Raw genomic sequence first — 18,567 nt, 5'->3', positions numbered from 1 at the left:
GGGGTTGGAATTACTACCATTGCGCTTGGAACGTTTTCTTCACTTTGATGCCTGTTGGTTGGAAATAATCTATCATCGTTTGAGGGGTGAGAGGATCAGGACCTTAGGCTCCGTACTCCTAGCTAGCGGCTTCATCTGGTGCAGCGCAAATGGAATGTAGATTTTGTTTTCAAGATCCATGATCATATATTCTGGGTTGTTTCAAATTTCAATCTTGTAGAGACAGCAGTCATGATCCACAGTCTAGTTCTCATCACTTTATATGTATGATGTCACGATTCTCTTCTCTGGGTTTCGCCAAATTTTTCTAAATGCAAAATCTGTTGAATAAGAACAGAAGTTGTCCTAGATACAGGGTAATGCCAATAGGTTTAGGTTGACAGTACGCAACGGAATTGCAAATGACAGATTGCTAAAATGGATGACCATTGATACTGGAAGATTTGGACATTTTCAGTCTCATATCAATGATCTGTCAGCTTCCCAACATTCACCGTATTCCGCCAGGTTACTCTCATGATGAGCAAAGATCCCGGCTGTCTAGCATGCTAGGCTAATTATTATTTCAAAATGACTCAAATCACCGACATGGCATCCGACAGAAATGAATACTTCTTTGGTGCAGACTGGTACTTTTCAACATATCATATAGCATAGATCGCGCTACGTATGCCCTTCCATACGATATTCATGGCAACAAGGATAATATCACATGCACAGGCTCTTGATAAAACGACACTCTACTGCATGCGTGATTTTCCCAATATTTTTCAGCTGGGGTGGGTGCGCTTACGGTGCATCTGGTGCTGACTTGCTATTGTTGGTGACTCGTGTGATACGAAAGCCTTGGGGAACTTGCGGTCAGGAAACCAAGTCAATGAGTGTGCCATAACATTGAGTAGAATCACAGCAGCTGAACTTTTTTTTCTCACCATCGAACATGAATTTAAGGCAACATGTCCTCGTGTCAATAATTGGTACGTCGGCCGTAGGAGGCAAAACATTGACCCGAGCCTCGTTTGGCTGGTAGTGCATGCAGCTCCAAATGTATTGTTGCCCAATAGTGTGGTATACATCTATATTTATCCCCTTTGGGTCACAAGATTGCCTATGGACTGAGCCAAATGGACATACCGGAGCTCATACGTGTCTCCTATCGTTGTCAATATCGGGGAATTTCGGATAAATACAGTCAGTGAAGTATGAAAAGCGCGCCGCAAGATACGAGCAAAGACGTATAACTGAATCCTTGCAGAAATATCGTATGGTCAATGATATCTGCCCTCGCGTTGAGCCTCATGAGGATAGACGTGGCTCCTTCACCCATGGCTGGATCTTCAAGATTGCTTAGACATGATACCTTGCTGTTGTATCTTGACAGATTACTGATTGACCATGTTGGGCAGTGAGTACTCAATAACTTAGGAGTTCAAATCATGCTCCTCGAATGCTTGGGGATTTTTTTAATTAGACAGGAATAACCATGTAAAGTCAAGCCCATGGTTTGTAACGGACTTGGGATATCAATTGGGATCTCGAGTATGACCATCCTCCTTGAAAGGTATAAGAAATTACCTGCACGGTCAAACCACCCAAGCAAGTATACAAGGCCGCCATTTATTGTGCATATCTGTCTTCTTTCTGCCATCATATTCTGAGATCATTCTCACGGCCGAGTAACTTCTTCGTCTCTCAAATCGAATTGTAGATCGTCAGAGTCAGTGTGACATGGCAGAAAAAAAAGACGGTGTTGGTGGAGTCACGTTTCAGACTGGAACCCCCCGAGGGGAAAAGTCGGTCTCAACAAGATTGAGAAGAAAAGAGCAGGATTGTTTTTATATTGCAGCAGTGGGCAAGCAGAACAAAGCGGTTTATGCATGAAATTGCAAGCCATTTCGCATATATCTGAGCTGCAACGGGATTGATCATGCGGCTGTCCCGTTTTGTCGTTGCTACTGCTGCAGGTGTGTTGTGGTCTGCTGACTTGACCATGTGAGTCAAATCCATCCCACTGTTGCATGCTCTGCAGGCAGTCCAATCCTTTATGATCGACTTTCCCCTTTTACATGGCCTTTTGCCAATGGGCATTGTTTCGCTGTCCGAAGGGCATTAAAAGAAAACAACAGTGTCCAGCAACGGAAAGAGACCGAGCCGGGAACAGCAATCCAAAACTACGTTTACCTACATGCCGTCATGGAGGGCCTGCCGCCGATCGCTTCATGTTCATGGATGTCGAGCCCGGGATTGACGCGGGTTCAGAAAATGCCATGCTCTGAACGACAACTTTTCGGTAGATTTCAAGCATCACTCGAATCCGCAGGAATACCTACACATACACACACATATGGGCAACATGTCCTTCCTCTTGGTAGCATAACCGAGGCCTACCCACCATAGTCACACAAGCCAAATCTCTCTAGGATGTCGGTAGTTCTAATGGCCAGTGCTCCTCTCGCTACACAGTTACGATACTACCACAGATGGCTATTCAGCGCACCTTGTCCCTCACCACCCCAGGTTGTTGAGCCGCACAACCCGTTTTGCGGGCTTCTCTACTTGCCGTCCATTGACTAGAGCTACGCTCGGTTAGATGGAGCGGGAGACGTTGCAAGTTGGGATGAAAGGATCGTGGATAGGCCAGGGCTTTCTTAGAGCCAGGAGCACACACTCTCTAAAAGTCAAGCTCGCCGCCGCAGAGTGGATATCTTTTTCTCTCTCTCTGTTTTGGTTGATGCTTTTTCACACTTTCTCGGTCGCTTACCGAAGAGGGTCGTAGCGGTGAATATCCTTCCGTTCAAGTGTAGCAGTCCGACGCACGCTCACAGAAGTCCTAGGTTGTTAGTGCTAGGGGGCAGGAGGGGGGCGGAAGACGGGGTGGCGGCGCAAAAAAGAATCAGGACACACAGACATATTCACAGTAGACGCAGAGGAAAACAGAAGAGAATTGAGTAGCAGTCTGAAAAACTATGGAATACTACTGGTTGACTGGACTGCTTGGCTGGCAGGGGGAGAAAGAGGCAAGGGGGGGCGTCTATCCAACCAGGGAACGGGCAAATTGTGGGTCGTGGCTGTTTCAGATTTTTGCACCAAGTCGCAAGTCTGCGGCCTAAAATAGCAGGAGCCGACTAGGGGCCCCGGAGAACTGTGCGCTTATGCTGTTTTCGCTTTCGTTTCCTCCATCCAAGTCGCCGGACGCAGACAGAAGGGAAAAAACGACTACCTTAGCCCCACTGTGTGCACCAGCACAAATGGGACAATTCAGTGCCGAGTCCAGCAGACAGACTAGTCAGCGTACTATGTAAAATACACACAGTACATGGTTGTTAGTAGCTGCTTGGCCCAGAGACTCAAAACTTTGCACCCTAAATATTATTATTACTGTTATTTTAATGACCGGGAGACATGAACAAAGTTTATGAATGCTATGTTAGAGTTTGATATGGTCACAAAAACTTGTCGGGGGTTTGCGAGATTGCACAGTCCTCGAAGCGTCCACGGCGGCAGCAGAATGATTGCATGCATGTGTGTGTATTCTCTCCATGTTGATGGCACAGTAGAACGACAGCAACAATCCACGTATTATCGGCCAAGCAATGCATGGAATATGTAACCTACCTACCAAGCCCACCTATTCATTTCATTTTGAATTGGGTTCCATACCCTCCGTTTGTATTACTCTATACACCACGTACTATGAGTACGTACGAAAAGGTAATTATCCTCACATGGAGCCAGTTCAGTCTTACCAGTGTCCCGAACGGTAACCTCCGTGCATTGGAAATCTCTTGGCATTTATTACACCGAAACTCTCAAACATTCCGAATCATCAGGTCAGCAAGACTAGAGACGGGAAGGAGGGGGGGGGGGAAAACGGGTTGTTTGTTGACAGCCTCGTGCAATGTTGGACGTTGGTGCAATCCCTGGATTATCTTCAGATGCGGCTCTCCTCATCTAAAAACATGAGACAGGGAGTTCAAGGTAAAACTGGCTTGACTTTTTTTGTTGTGACAAATGTCAGAATGTGACGTTGACGGCTGAGAAAACCACACAAGACTTTCTTTGGTACGGACGAAGGTCATATCCATGCCTGGACCGGAATCTGGAGATCTGGGGTTTCGTTGTTGATGGAGCTCGCTCCGCCCGTTGCCCCGTCCGTATGTCCGTCCGTCCAGTCTCCTCGTCGTTGTTGTCGTTTTCGTTGTCCAGCAACGAAACAAAAATACAGAACCACTGTCAACTATGTCCTGGGTTCGCGCTTGTTGTGACCGTCAGACTGGGCTGAGCGGTGCAGACGTCAGTTCATTGCGTGGCCCGAGCCTGAGTCGTAGGTGGACCGAATTGCGCATACTATGACTTATTTTCGGCGTCCAAGCATCAAAATCCCATCTAATTTGTCTTTTTTTGGGTTCATTATGCTGAGGATTCATGGAACGAAATGGAATATTCTCGTGGTTCCCCATCAATAGTTGAATCCTTTGGGATCTAGATCTGGATCCTGATAGATCTCGACAGCTGCTTTCATCTCCTGGGTAAGATGCATGTGATGTATGTAATATAAGCCAGTATCCAAGAGCGACTTGCTCAATGTGGCTGGTCCGATGTTTTTTTTTTTTTTCGAAACGCCCGAAAAACATCCAACCGCAATGACAAGCAGAGCGCTGGCGAAATCTGTGTTGGCGATTTGAGTTCCTGAGTTTCTCCGAATATTCTATACAGGCTATCATGCTTTTTGTCCGTCGTTAGAGAGAGACCAAACAGAGCCCGAGAGGCGCGCCCCCCGTTGGATTGATTCAGCCATGGGCCACGCGACGAATGAGGCGCCCTGGGAACTAATTGCACACAGACCATCAGCAGGACAGTGACAACCAAGAAGAGCCTGGGGAGACCCAGCAGACTCATGTTTTTCTGTGACGCAACGAGGACGACCAACACGTGTAGCATACGGAAGAGGAAATATGCTACATTCTTGGCTGTAATATGTGAACAAGCATTGCATGGACCAAGAGAGAAAAACGACGACATTATCTCTGTGAGTGTATAATCATAAGATGGAATGTATAGTTAGTTTTTTTAATGGTGGCATATTGGTCACAAGCAGACAAGTACGTGTGTAGTCGTAACAAGGTAATTTCGGACCACAATTAATGTACAGACTAGACCGACCAGCTGGTGCAATGTAGGTTAGCAACTTTGCAGGCCTGGAAGGTACCTGAGAGTAATAAGGTAGGTAGGTAGGTAGGCAATGGTCTTCTTGCCAGGCATTTGTCTTATTTTCTGGAGACCCAGTCGACAGTGGACGATGATGATCTATCTGGGTTATACTTCACCCAGCGGAATGGGTGCACAGTATAAGGATCTGCTCCATTGATTTACACGAACCGTACTTTTTCTTCGGGGGCCGTATGACGCTGCATATAGGCAAGTCGCAATTTCGCTGATCTGCTAGATTTTGTCTACTTCCGAACTCCGCCACCTGAAGGCGGTTCGGTCATCAAGCGGCCTAGTGCCCGCATTCTCGTTTCTGCCAGCTGAAAGCTCATTTTTATTTTTTAATTTAGTCGCAATGACTCGAGACACTGGGAGAAGAAAGGGAACAAAGAATGAAAAGGGCAAGAAGAAGAAAAAAAAAGCAAAGATGCTTTGTTTCGAAGCCTTCTCGTTTGTCGTAGTTGACACGACAGTTCGAGACCCCTAGAATTTTCATTAAATTAAAAGAGAGATCCGAGGCAGATCCCCAAGAGCCGACGCGGCGAGCGCCCCAAGCAACCAAGCCAAAGGCCCCAAGGCTCGCCAAGGCTCGAGGGTTGCCCACCCCAGTTATCCAATCTGCAGGCCCAGGGCTCGCTCCAACCATGGGCGTTGATGAGGGCCCTACTGAAGTGGAGACCCCTCATGAGTGGGATGGCTGATTGGTGACTCGAAATTATCAGCTGCAGAAGCCAGGCCGAGGCGAGAGCCCGTGATTGGCCGACTTCGCGCTGGCGGACATCTATTCTTAGAAAAACAACCAAGTCTTCCCAGAATCCACGTTCGCTCCGTTTCGCAAACACCAACCCGCAAGGGGAGGGGGGAGGGGGGCGTGTCGCCAGTCACAAAGGACTTTATGGAGAGACAGTGAGTGAGTGAGAGAGAGAGGCTCGTCCGCAGCAGCACCAGCACCAGCGAACAGGCTTCGGGGAGAGCGCTGAACTGGGGGGGGGAAACAAGTAGAGGAAAATAGCCAAAAAGAGTGAGTGGGCGCTTGCCGCTTGTTCTATTGCATTCATTTCGACGAATCTCGTTCGCCTCTTTGGCGTCTGGAAAGAGGCGGGCGCATATGTTCTATCCACACAGCTTTTCTGCCAGCTCTGCATACTCCTCTTTTCCAGGCCGCTTCGGCGCATCAATAATTGTAGTCTAGAGAGGAATGTATGGGAACCAGTCACTCGTCCTCTTCATGATGCATTTGGAGGCCCGCCCAAATGTCTCTGGTCTCGATACCCGCCGTTCTCGTCTCGCACAGACTTGAGGTTCCGTTCCGTGCTCATCAATGGTGAAGGAAGTACCTCATTACCTACAAACAATACATACATACCTTGGTCTCTAAGTGGTCACGCAGGATACCCAGCCAGTTGAACCCAGCCCGCCAGTAACTGACTGAATGACTGACTGAGCCCAGCCCAGAACCAACCAGCCCAGCAGGCAGGCTCGGCTCCTCCCTCAGCGTGAGGTAGCATTGCTAGCGTTCCAAGGCTCGAGTGGGTACCCGCAAGTCTCTAACACTGCCATTGATCGCAGTGGCTGTACCCCAGCTGTACCAGGTAGTGTCGCAGACGCTACCTCGGTTGGCGAGTTCCATTCCCTCTTTTTTCATTGTTCCCCTCTGACTGACTTGGTCACTATTGTCAAAACTGCAAGTCATGATTGATTCATGAAACAGCTGATTATTAGAATTAAGACGAAGTTGTCAGTGATTGTCATTATAGGAACAATCAACTTACTCACATGCATAGGTACATGGAATTTACCTACCTATTCAGAACAAACAATAATCCACTTGCCATGTGCTCTGTTTTTTGTGCCAATGCTGTGCTGTGCCTGTCTTCGCCGCTCACACGCACTCCCTTTCTCTTCTCTCACCTGAATGGTGATTGTTCGTGACCGTTTACAGCCCGCCCGTACCTGTCCCGCAGCCCGCGCCGCCTACCTCCCAAACCAGCCAGACCATACCAGACCAAGGACTTGACCCTCTCTAGGGTATGTAGTAAGTGAGGAACCCGCCCAGCGAGTAGAGTGAGCGAAACGAAGCCAACCTACTACTGCTACCACTACTACCCAGGCGCACTTTACCTTGCGGCGCCGCTCCAGGCACCCCACTCCCCTTGTCCACCTACAATACACAATTGCCTTCCCACCTGTGCACCTACGCACACGCCCCCCCTCCCCCCTCCCCCGGTCCGGTCTGGATTGGGAACCTTGAACCACTTTCTCCAGGCTCCTTCGTCTTTTCCAGTCAAGACCCAACCGCTTCCTTCTCCCTCCCCTCAACCATTGTACACACTCTCGCCGGGTGTTCAGTATCGCGAACCGCCGCACCGCCTGACTCTGCCTCCCGCCAAACATCCACCTTTTCCCTTGTATCTATTATGGGAATTGCCACTTAAGAGCAAAGAGACAACAACAACCAGACAGAGCGAGCGAGAGCGTGTGTCCACACCCAATGGCAGTCTGTCCGTAATCCTAGGATCACCTGGAAACCAAAAGACTGATAGTCGACCAAACCCTCGCACCGCAAATTAGCCGATACCATACATTTCCATTCTTCATTTCTACATTCATTCGCCCTGTTTCTCATTGCCTTTTCTAGTTCTTCGGATACGTCAATCCCTCATTGGATCCTTTTCTTTAAAGCATAAGAACCAGGCGCTCATTTGCCCGCACCAAAACCTGTAGCATCGACATCACACCTGGACGTCGCCTACCGACCCTGTCGTGCGTGGAACCGGCTCTTTGGAGAGGAGGGACCAAGCGACTTTGAACACTGGTCGCATATTTCGAACAAGACTTGATTTTAGGGAAAGAGCGAGAAAAGAGAAAGAGCGAGAAAAGAGAAGGAGAGAGGGCAGCGAGAAAGAGACAAAACGAGAGGATTCAGCAGCGCTGTCCCCAATTCCAGGCTTTGACTGCCAACCAATACAACAAACCACAGAGTTTTGTGGTATCCTTTTCTTTACTTTTTACCGAACAACAATTCGACAACGAGGTTAGAGGAGCTGCGGACTGCCGAAATCACCAAATTCGTGATCCAAGCAGGCTATCCACGCACACGCCACAAACCTTGTTGTAATCGCCGAGGAAGATCAGAGAGGTCTAATTATTTAACATGCCGTCAGCAGCTGCCCGGCGACTGTATGAGGACCAAATACCCTCATTCATGTCCATTATAGATTCAGAGGTGGAACCCATGGTCGACGATTCTGGAGTGGTCACAATGGTAGATTCAAAGTTCATGGGCATGGAGCCCACATACCCGTCGCATTTCTCTGGGCCCAACCAGATGACCCAGCAACTACAACAGCAGCATTTGCACTCGTTACCAGCAGATGCGCTGCACCGACACCATGACAGCACCTCTACACAGAACTCTGCCGATTCATCGCCAACGACTACACTCACGACAGATACATCTTCATTGTCAGATCCTTCACCTTCATCGTCGCCCGATTCACCCGTCAACCTGATTCCGTTGAACAACTTCCCGGGCACTTCTTTTGGCGCATTGCCGTCAACAATGGATACGCTTAGGGTCAAGGACCAGCCACCTACAATCAACACGCACTTCCAGCGGCCCATGACTTCCCCTTCGCCGAGAAGACGTAACATGAAGGGTCTTTCTATCCAACCGCCATTTGCGTCAAACGCCTCCAACAGCAGCTTGGTTTCTGAGCCTTCTTCGCCGTCTTTCATCAAGCCTCAGATTCCCGCCATGAAGCGCAAACCGAGTCAACTGAGCCTGAAGACGGACGGTCCTGGACTCAGCCTGCGTGCCAGCAATGTTGAAGTGCCGCCATCGCCCGCCATGGGTCCCATCTTGCAGAGACGTGCCCTGAAGCACTCGACCTCATCACCGCACATGCTTTCTGCGATGAAGTCGGCCACCTTTGGACCAGCTGGTGGCATGTCATTCCCCACCATTTCAGACAGAGGAGAATCTGGCCTATCTGAGATACTTCGCCCTTCGAGACTGAACAGCACCAGCTCGGGTAACCAGCGAGCCTCAATCATCATGGAGGAAGACTCGCCCATCCGAACTCAGCAGGCCAGTTGTGCAGCCATGGATTTTGAGCCATTCCGCGACGAGAGCGAGGCCAATGAGGATCAAAAGTCTCCTGGCTATCCTGATGGCCCAATTGCCATCTATGGAGAGGAAGTCTACTTGTACTTGGAGCCGTCTGCGGACGAGGCGGCCAAATTTGATGTTGTCATCAATGTTGCTCGTGAGGTGTCCAACCCCTTTGATAGCAAGTTTGGCAGTCTTAGGGATTTCCCAAGAGGAAATGGTGCAGAGTCACCGATTCCGGATACTGCTGTCACATCTGACAGCTTCTCTACTGCTTTTGAGTACCCTACAACTGACCGCCAAGAGACCCCCACGACACCCAAAGCAACGAATGCTCTCCAAGAACCAGAGTATATCCACATGCCGTGGGACCACAACACCGATATTGCTACGGATCTCATGACGCTCTGCGAGACAATCGAGAAGCGAACGAAAGAGCGCAAAAAGGTCTTGGTACACTGCCAGCAGGGTGCCAGTCGATCTGCTAGTCTGATCATTGCTTACGGTATTTACCAAAACCCAGGCATGAGCGTCAACGACGCCTACTACGCCGCCCAGGCCAAGAGTAAATGGATCAGCCCCAACATGAAGCTCATGTACTGCCTGCAAGATTTCCAGAAGGAAATGGCCAAGCGGAAGGCGCCTCGGTCTGCTGTGGGAACCCGTACTGGACGCAGCCCGACCAAGCATCGGCTTACTCTATCTGCAGACGGCATTGATGTGAAGCCCAAGGAACCTCTGTCAGCTCCCCTACCGGATGAGAGCCCGAAGCAGGCAGAGATCAGAACCCCTGAACGAAGCCCTCAGCACCTGCGTGGCAAGTCAACACCCAATTTGGAGTCGATCTCTCCTGGACCCTCCTCCGCACCGTCAAGCTTCTCGTGGCCACAGAGAGAGGTCGAGATGGGCTCGGAATCTTTCGGTCGCTTCAAGTCTGATAAATTGCTTGACCCGCCCATGCTTATTGAACCAGAGTCTTCGAATGCTTTCCCACCTCCAGGCTCCTCGTTCTTTAAGCCGCCACCTTCGCCTGGTTTCAAGCCACCCAAGACTTCACTTGGCTTCACCCACCAGGAGCCAAAAGTGAGCTGGAAGAACGCACCGTCTCTTGGGCCGTCTCTGAGTTTCCAGCCTCCTCCCTCGCCCGGATTCTTCCCAACCCGCGAAGCATATCGGCCTCCCCCGTCTCCCGGATTCGGGCCTAGGCTGGAGCAGGGTGCCTCGTTCATGGGGTTCTCAAGCTTGAATCTAGGCAGCAGGGATCCAACTTTTGGGTCGTTCCCGTCTTTCCAAGACCACGTTCAGGAGTCTGTCAACCACACTGTTCACGTTACTCGGGAACTTCCGGAAGATGACGCTTTGATGTCACCCAGAGCCGAGACAATGACAAGTAACCCAATTCACGACTCCTTTGGCGAGATGGCAGGCATGAAGTTTGTTGAGCACCCGCCGACCCCGAATGAAGAACTCTTTTCGCCTAGGCAGTCGGTATTTCCTAGGGATCCATTGCAGCCATTTGGCCGGCCAACTCAGGTCGCCGATCCGAGAAGTCCGCCGACAAAAGGCGAGACACCCATTGTTAGATCCATCGATGAGCTGCTATAAGCTATCGGCAAGATCATAACATCCACGAACATACGACGTCTATGAAATCTTACGACGCCCACACTCCAAGAGTGCGGCATTGTATCTTCACTATCTACCATTTGATCTGGCATATGCTTTGCTGGACAGTTGTGGCACACTAGACGTTTCTCTGTTTGACGTGATTGGAAAGAAACCTTTTCAGGATTTCACCAAACATGAGTACGTCTATCTTTAGTGCGATTCCATCATGGTCCCTTGTACAAGGACAGTTCATAGGAGAACCGATCATGAGGATTAGCAAATATTCTTTTTGTCATCTCTACAACGAAATACAATCGTTATAATATTTCCTTGCATTCACCTTTCCGCATAGCGCAGCACGGCGAAACCGGCATTAACATCCGGAACTGGACTGGCTCTGAGTGTTTTCCTCGATACACTGCGCACGGCACTACCATTGCACGATACATTCACAAAAGGGACATTTGTTTTTCAAGGAAAGGAAGGGTCTGATGCTTTTTTTCTGTCACCTCATCAGGAGACTCAAATGTGTAATCTATGACACGAAAAGGAGCTACGGCCGAAGGAGTTGAAATGACTTTGAGGGAGGGAGGAGTTGATTAGGGTGGTTTTCACGTTCTGGCGTTGAATAACGAATGCTTGAACGAAGCAAAACCCCAATGTAAAACCCGACATCTCTTTTGCAGAGTCGAGGCTCAGGGAAACGTAAAGGGATGAGAGATACTCGAGGTTGCAAATGTACATAATACAGGGAGATAGGTAAAGGAGAAACATGAAAAAGCGGCCGTATCATGCGGCACGCTAATCAACATATAACTATAGTGTCTTTGGTGCTTGCTCTGAATATTTGTGATTTGATTCTTGAGATTGATATCATGTTTCTACTGTTAAAAGTATCTGTCCTTGTGATGCTTCCATGGTCTTGAAGAATTATGAGGATATCATTCGATCTAAGAAACAATACAGGTCTATATATACAGTACTCCTCGACTATGTACAGGATGGTCCAACAACACTTTTTTACTTTTAACGACTTGACCGGCCCCCGCTCGTATTCTAGTCTATTTACCCAAGGACGTGTTTAATCTCACAAAGGGGTAAAGAAAACATCTCGTCTTGAGGACTTTATTGACTCTTGCCCTCGAGCGCCTTCTTCTTGGCCGCGTCCTTGGCCATCTTCTCCTGGCGAGCAATGGCGGCCTCGACGCCAATGCCGCCAAAGACGAGGCCGACGCCTAGGACCTGCATCTGGCTGAGCTTGTGGCCAAACGCCACGACGGACAGAATCATGGTGAACATTTTGCGCGTGACTGTTACCGTCACGAGGAGGACAGAGGAAAAGGTTGAGAGGGTGTAGACTAGAGTTTTGGGAAAATAATGGAATTAGTACTCTGCAATGCAATGGGGAAAGGGAAAGGGGGAAAGATGAATCTACTCACAGATAAAGACTTGTCCCACGGCGCCAAAGGCCGCGAAACCCAAGACATCGGTCCAGACGGAAGGGTGACGGGCCATGAAAGCCAGAGCCTCGGTCAGCTCGCCCGCCGAGCCGGCCACGTCCATGCCGAGCCACTCGCCGGCGCCCGTGTGCACGAGGTAGGGGCTCAGCACCAGGTAGGCGGCCGTGACGGCGGTGCTCATGAGGTTGTTGGCGCACATCATCTGGGGGCCCGAGTAGGGTTGAAAGGCGCCAAAGATGTAGTCCTGGGTGCTGTTGGTCAAGCCGTCAAAGAGCAGGTTGATGGAGAGCAGGAGCATGCCCCAGGGCACGTTGCGCTCCTCGTCGGGGGTGGCGTGCTTCTTCGCCTTCTTGCCAGAGTGCAGCGTAAAGACGGCGACGCCCGCCGTCACGGCCGCCACGACCAGGTACTTGTACAGCGGGTAGCGCTTGCGGAAAATGGTGATGTGCAAAAACATGACGGGTAGCAGCTTGCACGACTTGGCCAGCAGAAACGTTATGTAGTCGATATGCGCCAGGCTGGCGTAGCCAAAGGGCGACGCGAGCGACTGTGTCAGGGCCACGAGCACGAGAGGCGCCAGGATGCGCCGCGACGGGAAAATGGGCGGGATCGGCGCGTTGCGCGGCGAGCTGAGGTACAAGTAGAGGGCACCCGTGGTGGCCGCAAAGAGGGACTGGATCGTGTTGAGGAAGACGGGATACTTGAACACCTCGGTGCTGCCTTCGGGGCCGTGGGGTGTCGTCGTGAGGCGCTCTTGGAGAAAGGCCCAGGTCAAGCTGTGCGGCAAGCAACAAGTCAGTATGTGTGATTGGAATCGTGAGATCGTCGCCAGTCCGGGTCATATCGCAACGTACAAGGAGCCGTAGATGCCTGCAACGGCAATGACCAGCTGTACCAAGCCAGCTTCCTTCTTCTCCGGCTCGGGCAGCATGATGGCGCTCTTGCCGGCGAGCGCAACGCCGTTGGCCGGAGTCTCTTTGGGTATTACATAGCTGCTTGTCCTCTTGACTGGTGTGCCATTCTGCTTTGACACAAACTCGGAGGAAGGCGTGCGCTCGACAGGCTTGGCCTGCTTCGTTCTCGCCATTGCGCCGCTTGGGGGGTTTGGGAAATGCTTCGTTCTGTGCACGCCTCGACTATTTCGTATTTGACTGGCGAAAGACGAGTGCTACTTGGATTGGAGAACGTCGAGTCCGAACAGAGAGGGAAAGAGTCCGAGGGAGAAAAACGAATGAAGTGAATATACCAAAGGAGCGTTAGAAGAAGAAATGCGAAATGACTAGACACAATACTTGTGGTTAGAGAAAAGACAGTTTGTCAATTGGCGCCCCCTAGACTAGGTAAGCAACTGAGTTACTTGCGCCGACGCCAGAAACGGGACCCTTGAAACAATAAGCTTCCGCCGATGATGACAGATTGGCGATTGGCCGCATGGCAGAATATTACCACGCCTTTTCCCCCTCCCGAATGCCCATTAAGGCAAGCACTAAAACTAGGCGGTGACAAGGGAGCGGATGGATATGCGACCCCACTATGATCGAGTCCATGGAATACCTAGCCAAGCACGCGAGTATCATACATACTACAGTACCACAGTTCTAGTACTTTGCAGTCGAATTCAATGCTTATGGAGGGCACGGCAAATGCGTTTCTGATGAATCATCTGAAGCCACTGGCATGGCTTTACTTGCTTCGATGCACTATTCATTCTCCCAGTTCTAATTCAACTAGGCTAACTGACTGCCCATAGGCCCTCGAATGTTCTCAATGTGAGCCGAGAACTCGGGTGTGCCTGTAAAACTCACTGCCGACGCTTGTCCAGCTACAACAAAATACACAACTTCCATTCAGCTTTGGCAATAGTCTTGACAGTGCAGACGCTAGAGCAGAATTGAGATCAAAAATAGTTGCATGGCACAACTTCGAATAATGAGGTCGTTTGGATGGGCAGAGGCAGTAGTACAATGCAGGCCAGCAATTGTCGTCCTACCCTGGCAGCTTATCGCAAACCGAGTATGACAAGAGAGAAGGCTGGACCAAGGTGTCGTCGAGAGGCGCGTGATTAATGTCGATAGGAAAATATGTGGGGGGGCTGAGAGATGGATTGTTGCGCAGGAAAGGCGCACAAACGAGATTGGGTCGTTTCTCGTCCAGATTAGTACACTGTGAGAGCGAGTTGTTGTCATTCTTGACGATCAGGCAGTCGATGTATGTGCATCCTTCCTGGCAATACCAGGCCAAGCGGATGTCGCCTTCGATACACAAGGTATCGTCGTGAGAACTTGTCCGTCATGATTGGAGGGGAATTGATGGTGGTGATTAAGAAAAGTTGGCTCGTTGTTATTTTGAGTAGTGAGTAGTGAGAGGAAGAAGAGAAGCCACCAAGGGCTACTGCTGAAAGAGAAGAAAGAGTTCAATAGTCATAACGTCATGTCATTCGAGACCCCACCCGAGGTCGTTGAGCCTTGCGGCAGGTTCAGATCTGGAGTTTCGACGCCAAATCCGACAACATTAGGAAATATTCCTGACAGATGTACCAAAATCTACCCTGGCAGCGCCGCAAGGGCGATTCAGGCCAAAATAATACCCTGGTTTACTCTGCTGGTTGGTTCTGGCTGCGGCGCATCTTTTCAGCCTCGAGGTTCTCGTACAGGAGAAACAAGGCTGTCTCGTTTGCCTTGGCAGAGCCCATAATGGTGAACATGCGCTCACCCGTTTCGTCATGAGGAGCCTATTATGAAATACGGATTAGTCGTCTATTTACTGCTTGAAAGCTTCATTGGGGAGAGCATTATACCTTGGCAATGGAGATGCGGGCACCCGAAGTCTTGCGAATCTCCGTGATCTTGCTTCCGGCGCGGCCAATGATACATCCCACCATGTCAGCAGGGATGCTAATGTTTTGGGTCTGAATCTCTTCGCCGTTCTCGTCGTGGGTCGGAGGGCCTTGGCGGTCTCGATTGCCCGCATCCGAGTCAGAGCGGCGGTAAGGTCGCGAAGAACCGCCATTGCTAAAGTCGGCGCCATTGCCGGTGCGTGTCACACGAGAGCTTCCATAGTCACCTCTGGAATACCCGTATCCTCCTCCTACCCCGCCCCCAGCACCAGCGGCAGAGCCAGTACCGGCAGAGACAGGACCGCCACCAAGAGACCCCGCACCGCCAGGTTGTGTGCGAACAACAGGATTGTACAGCACTGTGCCGGTGCCTCGCTGCCAATCATCCACAAGGCATTTTGAGATTTCCCACACGGCGCGCTGGATGCCTTCGGGTGTGCCTTGAACCTCGACGATGCGCTCGGTGGACTGGGGTAGCATTTCCTTTTGCGCGACCATGCGCACACCAGACGAGTCCTGGATGTGCTTGATCTTGAGGCCCTGGCGACCGATGATTGTGCCCATCTGGTTGTGCGAAATCAGGAGCTTGATAGCTATATTGGACGTATTAGAAGCAGCGCTTGCACAAAGAAGGTTCAAGTATAAAATCAGGCCAAAGATAAAATCAAAAGAGGAGTATGCCTACGGTGTGTGCCATTGTTTTGGACGACTCCGCCCATGCCCACGGCGGGCGCGCCTTCGAGTAGAGCTTTGGCGACAATTGCGTAAGCCCTCGAGATGGCGTCGCAACCTCCAGTGATGGTAAGGACGCGATCGTGTACACCTTGGACGACCTTGCTGACGCCGGCTTTAACACCTGTCTCATCGCGCAAGTCTGCGACGTTCTTGCCACCCTTGCCAATAATGACGCCGGCCTCCTTTGAAGAGACGATAGCTCGGAGGGTCAGGTTGGCGACAGCGTATTCATCGTCCGTCTTTGGAGCAGGCTGACCGTCAGGACCAAGACCAGATTCGTCGTCCAGTCTTAGGTTCGCGACAGCTGGGTCGAGGTCATTATCGACAATCGATGATGCGATATCCTGGGTTGCGGACATGGTGGGCAAGCAGGTAGGTGGGTGGGCAGGTGGGTGGGTTTAGTGGAACGCGCGGAATTGAGCGAGGGTACGAGGAGGTTGGATTCTTTCAGAAGAGTGCCGGATTCGACAGGGAGGAGAGTAGTAGTAGAAGAAGAAGAAGAGGAAGGGAGAGGGAAGAGGGTTGTTTGGATGTTTCCGGTCGCCTTCAATTCATGGAATGTCTGAACGATGCAGTTGGATCGCGGGGTGGAGGATGGAGGGAGGTGTGGATGTTAGGCGGGGGCGCGAAGATGGTGGTAGTAGTAGTTGAGTTGAGTACGTAGCAGTCGATAGCAGCAGCAACAGCAGCAGTAGCAGCAGCAGTCGCAGTCGCAGTTACTGTGGGTTTTACTTGGGGGTGGATTCAAATGGGAGGAGCAGCGCGAAGGCGGGTGTAAGAGGTAAGTAATGTGGGCGGATTTTGGAGGCGGGACGGTTTTGGGGCCCTCCAAACTACTACGTACTCACTGACTGCCCAATTGACTCGACTGCATGGAGGGGAAAGAACAACGGGAGTGGCGGTTTGAGAACTGTCATTTTTCTCGGGGGGAAACATCGATTCGAAGTTTGCCCAGCCTCTCTCTTCTTCCCCTTCTGCCTACATATTGAATGATGAATTTGACAGGCACAGAATACGCCAGCACCCATATTGATGACCTACATCTGCAGCTATTCAATGGCCCGTTCCTCAACTCACCACTCTTTATAGAAACAGATCTGACGGATGGTCACAAACACATTTGCGATTCTTGTTCTTCCTCCCTGCGCTTTTGCTTGAGTTTACACTTACCTATACATCTTGGAGGCCAAGATTGCCGATGAACGTTTCAAGGTGCATATAAACTGCCGAATGCACATTGTATTTTGCAGCCCTGTAATTCTATAAACTCTTTATACTAACACCACTATATTGTATTCTTGCCTGCCTAGTAACTCCAAAATAGAATTAACAACGCCTTGAAGGCAGACCAAGTCCCAAGTCAGCCTTTCTGTTTGTTCGCGGCCGTAGGCCTAGCGATTAAACCCCACCAAGTGTTTCGCATAGAAGAGCCTTCAAGAGAATATTTGTGACCAAAATAATTGAAGTTTCTACTGTGCTGTGCCTCACGCGCCACTTGAATGCCGCGTCTGGGCGTGCACTGACAATCCATGGAACACCTATGCTATGAGCTACGCGTTTAACATGGCTTACTGCCACTAGCTACTTCGTGCTAACGTGGATTCAAGTTTAATACATACCAACCTCAAGAAGCACTCCAAGATTTCACTTACTTTTGCTAAACGAAATGATGACCTCGATGCGCAGGAGGGAAACATTTCGATAAATATTGGGTGCCGTTCATCTATTTCGTTCATCTCTTGTCCGCGCTTTGGGCCTTTAGATTGGGTCGCACAAGAGTGCCTCCTACTGAATCATTATCCGCATCGCATCTGCAAGAAGGGATTCCCAGCCACGGGCCCACGAGGTAATAAGTGGGACTACACTGTCAATCAGCGTCACCTTTCCCAGCCAAGAAGGCCGTTGTGGGGGCCGAGCGAGCTGGGCAGGAGCTGGAAATCAATGTCCTTCTTAGACCCCAAGGAATTTTCTTGTACGAGTATCTAGTTCCTAGAGAAAGGAGAAAATTTAGGAGAGACATACACACCTGTATTATCACACTACATATGAAAAGCTTTTATTCCCGCATAAGCCAAGTGTTGTGAATAGAATTGCCCTGAAAAGTTGGAACATTCGCTCGGAGCTGGCATGCAAGCTAGGTAGGTCGGTACCTGGAGCACGGTTAACATTGCATAAGAGCTCGTGTGGGCCCCCTAGTGGAGCTCCCTAGTCTCTCTCTCATTCTCTCCGTCCGTTTTCAGCCTCTTGACTGGGCTATTCATCAGTGGCCTCGCCCCCAGCCTTTCGATTATTTACCACAGGTGATACAGAGTGCCATCCATTGCCAGAAGATTTCTTCTCCCCGGAGCCCCATGGAGTAATAGAAACAAAATGGCTGACCAGAGACGCGTGTTACTGACTGCATGCTTGTTCCAATGAGCACCAACCAATGTTCGTGATGAATGTTTGTGCTTTGTTGGTACGAAAATGTACTGAGCCGCATCTGGAATATAACCCACACAGTCTAAATCCTCCGTGAATGTCTCATCCGGTTCAAAAATAGATTACTTTGTTTTTTTTTTTTTTTTTTTTATTTTTTAACTTCTATTTAGTTTAACTTGTTGTCTGTG

The 18,567-nt window shown here is 50.1% G+C and overlaps 3 protein-coding genes across 3 annotated transcripts; 1 reads left to right on the top strand and 2 right to left on the bottom strand.

Annotated features, from left to right (window-relative positions):
* Positions 1-8,362: 8,362 nt before the first annotated feature.
* On the top strand, positions 8,363-10,924 carry PFICI_08303 (uncharacterized protein; the record flags this gene model as incomplete). Its single annotated transcript, XM_007836884.1, has 1 exon — positions 8,363-10,924. The coding sequence occupies one exon, from the start codon at positions 8,363-8,365 to the stop codon at positions 10,922-10,924; it is 2,562 nt and encodes an 853-aa protein (XP_007835075.1).
* Positions 10,925-12,052: 1,128 nt separating this feature from the next.
* On the bottom strand, positions 12,053-13,474 carry PFICI_08302 (uncharacterized protein; the record flags this gene model as incomplete). Its single annotated transcript, XM_007836883.1, has 3 exons — positions 12,053-12,285; positions 12,367-13,163; positions 13,242-13,474. The coding sequence occupies 3 exons, from the start codon at positions 13,472-13,474 to the stop codon at positions 12,053-12,055; spliced, it is 1,263 nt and encodes a 420-aa protein (XP_007835074.1).
* Positions 13,475-14,980: 1,506 nt separating this feature from the next.
* On the bottom strand, positions 14,981-16,317 carry PFICI_08301 (uncharacterized protein; the record flags this gene model as incomplete). Its single annotated transcript, XM_007836882.1, has 3 exons — positions 14,981-15,118; positions 15,185-15,816; positions 15,909-16,317. The coding sequence occupies 3 exons, from the start codon at positions 16,315-16,317 to the stop codon at positions 14,981-14,983; spliced, it is 1,179 nt and encodes a 392-aa protein (XP_007835073.1).
* Between the last annotated feature and the right edge of the window lie 2,250 nt (positions 16,318-18,567).

The sequence above is a fragment of the Pestalotiopsis fici genome (genome assembly GCF_000516985.1).
Source record: "Pestalotiopsis fici W106-1 unplaced genomic scaffold PFICI_Scf_5, whole genome shotgun sequence".
Lineage (NCBI taxonomy): Eukaryota > Fungi > Ascomycota > Sordariomycetes > Amphisphaeriales > Sporocadaceae > Pestalotiopsis > Pestalotiopsis fici.
The sequence above is the reverse complement of the archived record's forward strand: the minus strand, read 5'-3'. Positions and strand labels throughout refer to the sequence as shown.